This window comes from Mastomys coucha, unplaced genomic scaffold, assembly GCF_008632895.1.
Source record: "Mastomys coucha isolate ucsf_1 unplaced genomic scaffold, UCSF_Mcou_1 pScaffold9, whole genome shotgun sequence".
In the NCBI taxonomy this organism is placed as follows: Eukaryota; Metazoa; Chordata; class Mammalia; order Rodentia; family Muridae; genus Mastomys; species Mastomys coucha.
In genome coordinates, this window is record NW_022196915.1 from 53,598,417 (window position 1) to 53,610,433 (window position 12,017).

Genomic DNA, 12,017 nt, shown 5'->3' on the forward strand with positions numbered 1-12,017 from the left:
ACCCTGGAAACAGCAAGGTTTACTCGAGGATGTCCTAGTATCCAGCACCACTACTTCAGTGTACCCACGACCTGGGGGCCGGGGCGCGCACTGCAAGGAGCAGAAGGAAAGGAGAATTTTCTCCCGACTTGCAGCCGCTGTGGTTGGGAGGTGGGGCTCACAACATGGCGGGGGCGAAAAAAGCAGAGAGGCGTAGCAAAGGGAAGCGATGACCGGGGGAAAAAAGCAGCAAGCCTATGGTTCAGGGGGACATAGTAAAGAATGCAGGCTATGGATGCGCCTCAGCATAGACTGGGGACCCTCAGTATTAACTGAAAGGGTCATGCCCTGCAGATAGGCCATTGCCCCAGGAAAGGTTCAGGAGAGTCTTGGACTTGATATCTCCCACCCCTACACACACACACACCCTGGTTACCCTCACTCTCACCCAAAATGGTTGGGGACTAAGCAGACTGAAGCACACTCGACTCGTCTTGCTTTCAAGTCGCCCCGCCCCTGTTGCACGCTGCGCCAGAGGCCCGCGAGTTTGCCAGTTGCTCCTTCTCTAGGGTCGCAGCGGCTTACACGGAGGATAGAGGTACATTTTCAGGAGAAGGTTACATGCTGTGAATTGTAAGCAGCCAAAGTGTGGGGATCTAAAGCGAGTGCACACGGTTCAGCCACAGCCGCCAGGTTCGAGGCTTCTCCTTGCTTAGTCCCACCTCCTGGTCCGGGCTACGGTGCATGTAAGCCCCTCCTGTCCCCCACCCACCCACCCACCCCCAGTGGCTGAAACCTGCAGAAGTGTTGCCCATCCTTTAGGGGATCTGGAGGGAGATCTGAGCATGCTCACTAAGACGGATGGGTTTGGTTTAGGAGAGGCAGTTTACTGCAGCGCGTTCTCACAGGGCGTTGTGACCAAGAAATCAGTCCCATTGTCAGCCTTTGCTTAGGGAAGGATTGCTTGCCAGTATCAACGCCCCCAGTTGCTGGAGCTAGGTTGATGGCTGGAGTCGTCATAGTTTGTACACACACACACACACACACACACACACACACACCTCATCCTGTAGGAGCTGAAAAGACTCCATGTGAGGAGGACCTATGGACCGTGGCAAACAGATGTGCTCAGCATTTTAATATAAAACTTCCACAGGAATTGTCAATGCCGCACTAAAGCCCTGAGGTGGGATCTTTCATCCCCCCTGCTTTCCAAGTTAGGACACCAGTTTAGGAGGCATTATGCCTAAGGTCATGTGTCTAACTGAAGCACCCAGTAATCCCAGGCCTTTGCACCAAGAGCCTGGTTCCTTCCATAGGTTATCCTGTAGGCCCCTTTAGTGAGAAAAATACAAAACCCTTGCATTCTTCCATACCTGAACATTTCCCTGGTGGCTCTTTTGTACATCAAGGGTGTTTTATTTATGATCTTAAAATCTTTTTTTGGCTAACTTTCATTTCATGTATACGGGTGTTTCATTTGAATGTATGTACGTGCACTGTGTACATGCCTGGGACCGTTGGAGGTCAGACGAAAGTGCCAGAGCCTCTGGAATTGAAGTTACAGAGTGAGCCAACATGTGGGTGCTAGGAACCAAACCTGTGCTTTTAACCACTGAGCAATCTCTCCAGACACACGGGGCCTTTTTTTTTTATTAAAGAGCATCCCTTGTAGGCATGATTACCATTGGGTTAAAGAACTCAAAGGCTGGCAGGTTTAAGCATGACATTTTTTTCTTTTTTTTTTTTTTTTTTTTTTTTTTTTTTTTTTTTTTTTTGTGGATCTGGGCATTCAGTGCTTTTTGGTTGGTTGGTTGTATTTTTCTTGTTTGTTCCTTCATTTTCTGTTTGTTCCAGTTTTTCAAGATAGGGTTTCTCTGTAGCAAATCTGTCTATTCTGGAACTTACTCTATAGACCAGGCTGGCCTGGAACTCACGGAGTTCTGCCTGCCTCTACCTCCCAAGTGCTAGGATTAAAGGCATGTGCCACCACTGCCTGGCATGTCTCTTTTGTTTGTTTTTGCTCTTTTTGAGACAAGGTCCTGTATGTCAGCCCAGGTTGACATCAAACGCCCTATGAGGCCAAGGGAGTTAAAATTCTGATTCACCTACCTTCACCACTTAACTGCTGGGGTAATGGGCACGTGCCATGATGCCTGGCTTATGCGGTGCTGGGGATCTAACTCAAGACTTTGTGCATAGGGACGAGCACTCTCCCACCAGTCTTTGCCCCTCCAGAGCTCTTTACATCTGTACTCCTCCAAGCAGAGGAAGTTCACTCCCACATTTTACAAGGAAATCTCAGGTCCGGATTGGTCTTATGTTCTGGGCCCCTGTACTGACAGACACAAGGTGAGGCAACATCTTGCTTTCCTGGTTCTGGCACAGTAGGACAGCCTTCAGCACCTTCCACGAAGACTGGATCTGCTCCTGCTGCTGTCATAGTTAAGGCCAGCCTCTATGGCACATGGCCTCCTTCAGAGTAATGGGAAATGTTCAGGCCACGGGGGAAATGGTTGTAGCATCCTAACATGCCCTCTACAAGTCTGAGAGGCACAGTCAAGCACCAAATTCCAACATTTCAGTTGGCAGACCTCATGGGCCCCATAAGAACACATGATCTAGTGATGGCACTCTGTGAAGTTCAGCCAATTAGGAAGCTGCTTCTCTGAAGGCATCCTCGTGGCTAAGTGACCATACTGTCACTGGATGAACTCCCTTCTACATCCTCAGCTCTCCCAGCCCTGCAAAGGAAGCATACTTGGTGCACACATCACTTTGCAGTGAATACATTTTCTGCTTTTGCCCTTTTCTCAACGGCCCAGTCAAATTTAAATGACAATGTCAAATTTAAATGTCTTAGTTACTGTACTGGCTGGTTTTGTGTGTCAACTTGACACAGGCTGGAGTTATCACAGAAGAGAGCTTCAGTTGGGGAAGTGCCTCCATGAGATCCAGCTGTGGGGCATTTTCTCAATTAGTGATCAAGGGGGTAGGGCCCCTTGTGGGTGGTGCCATCCCTGGGCTGGAAGTCATGGGTTCTATAAGAGAGCAGGCTGAGCAAGCCAGGGGAGGCAAGCCAGTAAGGAACATCCCTCCATGGCCTCTGCATCAGCTCCTGCTTTCTGACCTGCTTGAGTTCCAGTCCTGACTTCCTCTGTGATAACAGCAATGTGGAAGTAAGCCAAATAAACCCTTTCCTCCCCAACTTGCTTCTTGGTCATGATGTTTGTGCAGGAATAGAAACCCTGACTAAGACAGTTACTTTTCTATTTCTTTGTCAAAGCACCTTATAGAAGATGCTGGCAACTTATAGAAGAAAGCATTTAGTGGGGGCTTACAGTTTCAGATGGTGAGTTCATGACCATCATAGCCAGGAATGTGGCAGCAGGCAGGATAGTGGAGCAGAGAGCTTATATCTTTTCCATAAGCACAGGACAGAGATTGACAGTGGGAATGGTATGGGCTTTTGAAATCTTAAAGCCCACCCCCAGTGGCACACCTCCTCCAAAATCCTTCTCAAACAGTTCCACCAGCTAAGGCCAAGCATTTGAAAACACGAGATTATGGGGCCTGTTCTCATTCAAAGCACCACAAGAAGAGTTGGGTTGATAGCTTAACCATGTGTGGCCCTTGAAAAGCCTGACTAGACACAACCAAAGAGAACTGACTCCTAACTCCAAAGTGTACTTCTTTTTCTGAGATTTGAATTTTCTCTGTAATACCCATTTTTAATTACTCTTAAGTGTTTGAATGATTCGGTTTAGTTTTGTTTATGTCTTCCTTTGAGATATGATTTCTCTATGTAGCCCAGACTGACTTCAAACTTGCAGTCCTCCTGCCTCAACTTCACAAATGCTGGGAGTGCCACCACACACAATTCAGTTGGAATTGTTTTTAAAGAGGGTTCTCATGTAGCCCAGGCTGGCCTCAAACTCCTTATGTGGCTAACAATGATCTTAAACTCCTGATCCTCCAGTCTCCAGCTTTCAAAGGCTGGGACTGCAGGAATGTACCACCATGCCCAGTTTATGCAGTGCTGGAAATTGAACGCCAGGCTTTCTAAAGGCTTCTTCTAGGCAAGCACTTTGCAAACTGAGGAGCATCCTCTGAACTATGTGGGCTTTTTCTTCAAAGAAGTGTAGTGGCTCTGTTCTGTTTAGAATGCTCCATTAAATTCTGAGGACTGTCATTTCTTTTATCCTTTACTAAACTGTTAAATTTTTTTTTCCGAGATAGAGTTTCTCTGTGTAGCCCTGGCTGTCCTGGAACTCACTCTGTAGACCAGGCTGGCCTTGAACTCAGAAATCCGCCTGCCTCTGCCTCCCAAGCGCTGGGATTAAAGGTGTGCGCCACCACTGCCCAGCTGGCTCCTTGGTTCTTGAAAAACATTCTGAAACACATGAACAGGTATTTAACTACATCTCCTAATTTCATCTTTTGAATGGTGAAGGTCTTGAATCCTGCTCACGGGTGGGGCTTTCAGGGTGGAAAACCTGGATTTTAGCTGGTCCACACAGGGAAAAACTACAGTCGTCAAAAGAAGGTGATTCACCAGAGTGGGGTAGACACAGGCGCAGTGGGAGTCAGAGCCCTTGGTCCACCCCTAATTCCACCCCACACTAGAGTGTGGGTGTGTCCCAGGAAGTAGAGGGCTGTGTTGTAAAAATGAGCCTCTGTTTCCCTAGGAGTCCTTGCCACCTTGCTGTGTGACTCCCCAGAGAGTGCTAGAGTGGAAGCCACCTCCCCGCTGACTAGAGGTGAAGTGACAGAAACCAGGAGATAGTGGGCAAAGCAGTTGTTCCAGGTGCCTCCTGGTGACAAGAGTCAGCACCACGCAACTACGACCAGCCCTTGGAGACAGCAGCAAACCCGCTGCAGAGCAACAGCCCACTCTACCTACATTGCAGGACCCATCCGATTGGCTGTGGATCTGAAGACACACCGGGGAGTATCTGGCTCCTTGCTACTGGGTTAAGGGACAAGGCACTTGGTCCACAGGCTTTGAGTTGCTTGGAGACCAAGTCCAGAGACATACCCTGGGACAATGGCAGTGGCCCTGCTGGAGGAGTGGTGTAAGATCATGGGTGTGGATGTTCAGAAGTCACTGCTGGTGACCGGCATTCCAGTGGACTGTGGTGAGCCTGAGATCCAGACAGTCCTCCAGGAGGCGCTGAAGTGTGTCGGCAGCTACCGGCTACTAGGCAAGATATTCCAGAAGCAAGACAACACCAGTGCTGTCTTTCTAGAACTTATGGAAGACACGGATATGTTTGTGGTCCCCAGGGAGGTGCAGGGGAAGGGAGGTGTCTGGAGAGTGATCTTTAAGACCCCTAATCAGGACACTGAGTTCCTCCAAAGACTGAACCTGTTCCTAGAGAAAGAAGGGCAGACGGTCGCAGGGATGTTCCGAGCCCTTAAGCATGAGGGAGTGTCTCCAGCTACCACACCCTGCACATCCCCTGAGTTATTGGCCCACTTGGTGGGGCAGGCAATGGTTCACGCCCAGAGGCCCTTGTTGCCTGTGAGGTACTGTAAGCTGAGAGTCTTCTCTGGAAGCACAGTAGCTGCCCCAGAGGAGGAGCCCTTTGAGGTCTGGTTGGAACAGGCCACTGAGATAGCCAAAGAATGGCCCATTCCTGAGGCAGAAAAGAAACGGTGGGTGGCAGAGAGCCTCCGTGGCCCTGCCCTGGACCTCATGCACATAGTACAGGCAGACAACCCTTCCATCAGTGCGGAAGAATGTCTGGAGGCCTTCAAGCAGGTGTTCGGGAGCCTGGAGAGCCGTAGAACCTCTCAGGTAAAATACCTAAAAACCTATCAGCAAGAAGGAGAGAAAATCTCAGCCTATGTGCTCCGACTGGAAACTCTGCTCCGGAGAGCTGTGGAAAAAAGGGCCATCCCCCGGAACATTGCTGACCAGGTACGCCTGGAGCAGGTCATGGCTGGAGCCAACCTTAGCAATGTTCTGTGGTGCAGGCTACGGGAGCTGAAGGATCAGGGCCCACTACCCACCTTTTTGCAACTGATGAAGGTGATACGTGAGGAAGAAGAAGAAGAGGCCTACTTTGAACATGAGAGCAGAGAGGAGCAGAGGGCAAGGGAGGGCTCTGGTCGCTCGGACAATTCGAGGAACAACTGAGAGACATCCCCATTCTGCTCCTGATCTCAGGGTCGTAGGGATAATGCTTGACAAGGCTAATCCCATTAGAGTGGACTCTTCTTTAAAGTGCAGGATGGAAGTCAAACATTAGGACCGAAGGTTTTTGTCTTTTTTTCCTTTCTTTTGTTTTGATGGGGGTCTCACCTTATAGACCAGGTTGGCCTTGAACTGGCATTCCTCCTTCCAAGTTCGGAGTTCTGGCATTAGAGGAATATACCACTGCTAGATCCTCATCTTGGTTTTTCTTTCTGAGAAAAAAAAAGCCTGGAGTTTGATGGACTCTATGTAGATTGTTTAAAAAAAAAGAAAAGAAAGAAAGAAAGAAAGGAAGGAAGGAAGAAAGAAAAGAAAGAAAAGAAAAGAAAAGAAAAATCAAGACTAAGTTCCAATACCTAGAACTCCTGAACTTTAGTTTCCTTTAAGTACACGAAGGTTGGCCAGACAGCTCAGTTTGTCAAGTTGCTTGCCAATCTCTTCAGAGGGAGTAATAATGTGAACAGGATATAGAAATTGGCCAGGCAGGGGCTGGAGAGATGCTCGGCCATTAAACATACTTGCTATTCTTTTGGAGAACTTCAGATCACAGTACCCATGTGGGGGTTCACAACTATCTATAACTCTTGTTTCAGGAGATCCAACACCACCCTCTGGTCTCTTTGGGCACTGCGCACATGTGGCACACACACATACATGCAGGTCATACATGTAAAATAAAAAAAAATAAATCTTTAGGAAGAAAAGAACCTGGCTAGGCTGTTTCCAGGCATTCCAAAAGTGTCCCTGGTTCTCTGGTCCATGAATGTCACAAGGAGTTCTGACTTCCCATTTTCCCCTCCCTGGAGGTTACACTTGAGGGTGGGACCTTCAGCCAGACACTAATCCATTTGTAGACAGCTTTAGAATTAGGCCCATAGATTTTTCGTGATAAAATGGCTTATACCTATCCCCCAACTTTAGCCCATCTCCTAAATGATTTTAGGGTTACCTCATCAGAGCGGAGAATTTACAGCAGCCCTGATCAGGGTTTTCCTGAGTCTCAATAAGAGAAAACTATTGCCTTCTGGTCAGAAGAATGGAATCTACCTCTTGCCTAGGCAGAGCTTCACCATTGCAAGCTAACCAAAATGTAAGAGTTAATCAAGTCGAGCAGGTCCATCACCTGGCTAATGGATGCCCATCAGGAAGGCAGATTCACCTAACTCTATGCTAATGAGATGGGATGAATAATTATCCCTTTAATGAGGTCATGTACTTTTCCTTCCCAGAATCCCTGCTCTCTGTAATTTTCATTTTTTCTTTTTCTTTCTTTTTTTTGGGTGGGGGGGCAGGCCTAAGTCCACACTCTCTAGTAACTTGAGCTGTTTCACTCTCTCCATGTGACTGCATGCTAACCCCCTACCTACTCAAAGAAAGCAGGGCTTTCTCTCTTCTTTTTCTCTATATCCCTCTTCCAGGCAGGTTTGATCCCCAATAACCCAAAGGGTAGAAGGAGAGAACCAATTCCTGCAAGCTGTCATTTTACACACACACACACACACACACACACACACACACATAATGTAATTTTTTAAAACCACCCCAAGTAGACCAATGTCTATTTATACCATAGAAAGATAAACTGGCCTTATTAAAAACAACAATTTAGGGCCGGGCGTGGTGGTGGCGCACGCCTTTAATCCCAGCACTTGGGAGGCAGAGGCAGGCGGATTTCTGAGTTCGAGGCCAGCCTGGTCTACAGAGTGAGTTCCAGGACAGCCAGGGCTACACAGAGAAACCCTGTCTCAAAAAACAAAAAACAAACAAAACAAAACAAAACAAAAAAAACAACTTAAGTGAAACACATATATCCTACTTAATGTGTGCAGCAACCTACTCTTTACAGGGTATGTGTGTGCTTGCGTGCATGTATGTGTGTGTGGAGGAGGGTGGGGTTTGTGGCACACTTCATGAAGGGAAAGAAGCAAAGGTCAACTGAGTTAAATGGTCTCAGCACCAAAATGCTCAGAAGTGATACCTGAACAGAAGCCCAGAACCAGACTTTAGGAGTCCACCCTCCGCTGTGTGTCACTCCAATGTGTTTTCTTAGTTCTGTAGAGGATTGATTTTTAGCAACAGTGTTTTAAACTCCTTAAATCTCAAATACCCAGCAGGTAGGATCAAGTGTCAGCGCATCAGCTTTCGTCAAGCTTGCTTTTGTTTTCAGACTGACCCAGGGCTTCGGAGCAAAGCTCCCTGGTGAGCCTATTCCAACTGTCTTCTAACCATGGATAGACTTGAAAAGCTGTAGCGCCTTGTGAGCATGTGTGCCAGGTCAAGTGCACTAGAGCACCATAAACAAGCCCTGCTTAGTTACATGCCAGGCAGAGCTTAGGCATAGTTAATGTTTTCTGAACATCAGTTTCCTTATCTAAAAATGGGCTGCCATTAGGATCAAGTGGCCTAATGCTTTTTAAGTGCTTTGAGTAACATTTGGAACTTAGAGACCCCTCAATATACTGAGGATCTTGGTATTTTTAGGATAGTTGTCAGCTCAATGCATTTTCTCCTGACTGTTCTTGTGTGGAAACAAGTCAAGATGTAACAGCCTTCTGTCCCAGTCAGGATGTGCCTGCAGTCAGGAAGCATTTTGGCTCTTTTGGGAAATAAGTGTGCACTAGCTGGTTGTCCACATCTGTGGTTAGTATTTCAGAAGTATTGGTGACTGTGAATCGACTTGACTTTGAAATGATGACCTGTTCTTCTGGGTTGTGAGTTAATTTAATTGAAGAATAAGAAGTTGTAAAAAAAAAAAAAAAAGGTATATTTTTAAAGCCATCATCTGTGATGGTTTATCTTTCTGAAGTATATTTCTCAGCACTGTTCAGCTACAGTGATGTAATTGTCCTTGACCATTCTCTCCTGACTCCGTGTGGCTTTGTGTTCCTTGGAATAACTTCACCATTGTACTTACCAACAGACTACAGAGTTAAATGTTACCACTGTGAAGTTACCAAATAAATCTGAGTTAGTGAAATCCTGAGTTATTTTCTGCTCCTGATATGTCTGAGTGATTGTTTGAAGGAGCTTCATTACCAAAAACAAAACAAAATCAAGCTAAAGGGGCTGGAGAGATGACTCCGTGTTTAAGAGCACATGCTGATCTTCCAGAGGACCTGAGCCGTTTCTAGCACCTACATCTGGTGGCTCGTAAGTACCTATAACTCCAATTCCAAGGGATCTAATACCATCTCCTGGCCTCCCAGGGTACCAGCACACACATGGTATTCACACACACTTAAAAATAAATCTTTAAGCCAGGCAGTGGCGGCGCACACCTTTGATCCCAGCACTTGGCAGGCAGAGGCAGGCTGATCTCTGAGTTGGAGGCCGTTCTGGTTTACAGATTGAGTTCCAGGACAGCCAAGGCTACATAGAGAAACTCTTGTCTTGAAAAACCAAATAAATAAATAAAAACTTTTAAATAAACCAATAAATCTTTAAGAAAAAGAAATCAAACTAAAGGCAAAGGCCTTGAATTCTCCTAAGCAAGAAAACCTAAGCACACAGGACTAGAGTAAGTACTCAGGTCACGACTCCAGAGACAAGAGAGCTCTGCCCACCCACCATTGATTTCTTTATCAAATGCACAGGACCAGATGCAGACCACCAACTCATTTGCTCAGGAAAGTAAAATCCCAGGTCAGCTCTCCAGCCTGAGCTCTGCCACGCATAAGATAACTAAAGGTGAACTCTCTCATTTAGGGCTGGAGTCAGCTTTTCCATGTACATCCATTCAGAGAAATGAGCTCTTGCCTTTGGAGGCCTTAAAGCTGCTTCACCTCTCTGACGTGCATTAGGGGAGCATCTCATATTGTGCTAGACACACTGTGAGAAGTCCATGAGGGGAGAATGCCCCAAGGGGTTCTCTGCTCCCATCATTTGAACACATCCCTCCCAGGAAGGGCTCTCACCTCAAGTCTTATCTCCACTCCTAACCCTTAAGGATGGAACAGTCCAAGAGTCCAGAACCGTTGATTTTTGAAGATCACTTTCCTTTTTAGTAGGTGTTCCTGGTGCAAACTGCAGGCCAGCCTATCAGCTTCCTGCATGTTTCAGAACACTGATGTCATCTGCTGTCCACAACTACATCAGGCTTATGCATCCTGAAGGCTTCTGCTTCCCAGACTACACACAAGGCTGTCACCAATTTTATCAAATGTCTAGTATGTTCAGCCGATCTTCTGGACATCCCATGGTTTGTTAGACAAGTGGCCAAGACCAACAGAGTCTTGTTTGAATACCTGTCACCCATATCCTTAACTGAACCCTTGTCTTGCTCCCAGGGTCCTACAGACCTTGTAACCCCAGTAGAAATCTGCTGTCCCCTCTACCCCAAGAAAGACTGGAAGGTGTTAGGAGTTCCGAGGCTCCGTCTCATCTAGGCTCTACTCAAAAGGACACTCATTCCTTTCTGGTATGTGTTCACCCCTCTGCCCACCACCCACTAGCTACTCAGACCTAAGTATCTGGATGGGTGTTATCCAAAGCAAAAAGAAAAAGAATGACTTTAAGCTGTGCCCCAGACAGTTCTGTAAGCCTGGGCAAGGCAGGAGGGTCAGAAGCTGCTGCCGGGAAGGGAGTAGAGCTTGAAACGGGAGTGAAGAAAGAGGATCCGACACAGATGAGTATTATTAAATGGGCCTCACCAGCAGAGTTATTGGATAGACTAATACCTATCCTGTGTGCGAATGAGCAAGTGTGCACATCCATGCATGCACAAACGTGCGCTCATGTATGTGCGCATGCGTGCCTGCACAGAGACAGAGAGAACCAAGGTAGGAATTTGTCCTGCTCTAGACCTCTGTGACATTGTTCCTCTCTGTGTCCAGTGCTCCTTGGCATCCCAGGTGGACATCTTCATAAAGATTAGTGAAATTCCAAGAGCACAAACCCAAATCAATGTCCCTGTAAGAAAAGGGGTAGGGTTTCCATCTTGCTTTCAATACACCAGCTGGGAGTGCCTATTAGTTGTCTGGGCTCTTTTGAACAGCAGCTGAGGCTTTCCCAGCCACCCCACCTCCCCTGAAAGGTCATACTTACTAAGGGGGAGGGGTGGAAAAGGCTAAGACCTATACAGTGGGATGTGCTAGGCTAGGCTGGAAGCCACTGTGAGAGGCACCACAGGAGGGGAAGGGAAGATGTTCCCCTACCTTATCCTGCCCAGGCCTGTTCTTCCTCCATACAGTCTGCCCAGTGCAAGTCTCTGCTAGTCTCCTTAGGTCTTTCCAAACAAACTTTGTTACCAAAATGAAAGCTTTCTTGGACAAATAGTTGTCACAAAAGTCCCTTTTGCATTGTTATTAAACAAAAGAAAGACAACAAAATCAGGCTAATGAGTCATGGACTCTGAGTCCGTCCACAAGTTCTTTCATGCTTCAAAATTATAGATGAAGTCATTTAAAGTGCATTCCAGGAACTGGAGAGATGGCTCGACAGTTAAGAGGACCAACTAGTGTTAGAGGACTCAGACTCGGTTTCCAGCACTCACATGGTGGCTCACAGCCATCTCTTAACTCCAGTTCAAGCGGATCTGATGCCCCTCTTCTGACCTTGGAGACCATTGCATATACATGGCATGTACACAAACATGCAGGCAAAATACTCATGCACATAAAATAAAAACAAACAAATCTTTTAACATAAAATATATTCCAATGGCTCATATGTTGGGTCAATCTAGAAGTTTGTGTTTAAGGAGGAAGGTTGGCACAGCTGTTTTCTCTTCACTAGGAGGGGTTTGAACCCCTCCTGGAGTGGGCAGGTTATACAGACCTAAGCTGAGCATCTTGATGTAGAAAAAGCACCCAGGCCCAGCCAGAAACCACATCTACTACCT

At 46.9% G+C, this 12,017-nt stretch overlaps 1 protein-coding gene across 2 annotated transcripts in view; it reads left to right on the forward strand.

The window, feature by feature from the left end:
- The window catches only part of Pnma2 (PNMA family member 2), a 9,502-nt gene extending 341 nt beyond the window's left edge, over positions 1-9,161 (forward strand). For both annotated transcript variants that reach the window (XM_031362665.1, XM_031362664.1), the window contains exon 2: positions 4,668-9,161. In XM_031362665.1, the coding sequence (XP_031218525.1) occupies positions 5,027-6,121 (1,095 nt within the window). In that variant the 5' untranslated portion in view covers positions 4,668-5,026 and the 3' untranslated portion in view covers positions 6,122-9,161. The remainder of the gene's footprint in view (positions 1-4,667) is intronic.
- The last annotated feature ends 2,856 nt before the right edge of the window (positions 9,162-12,017 follow it).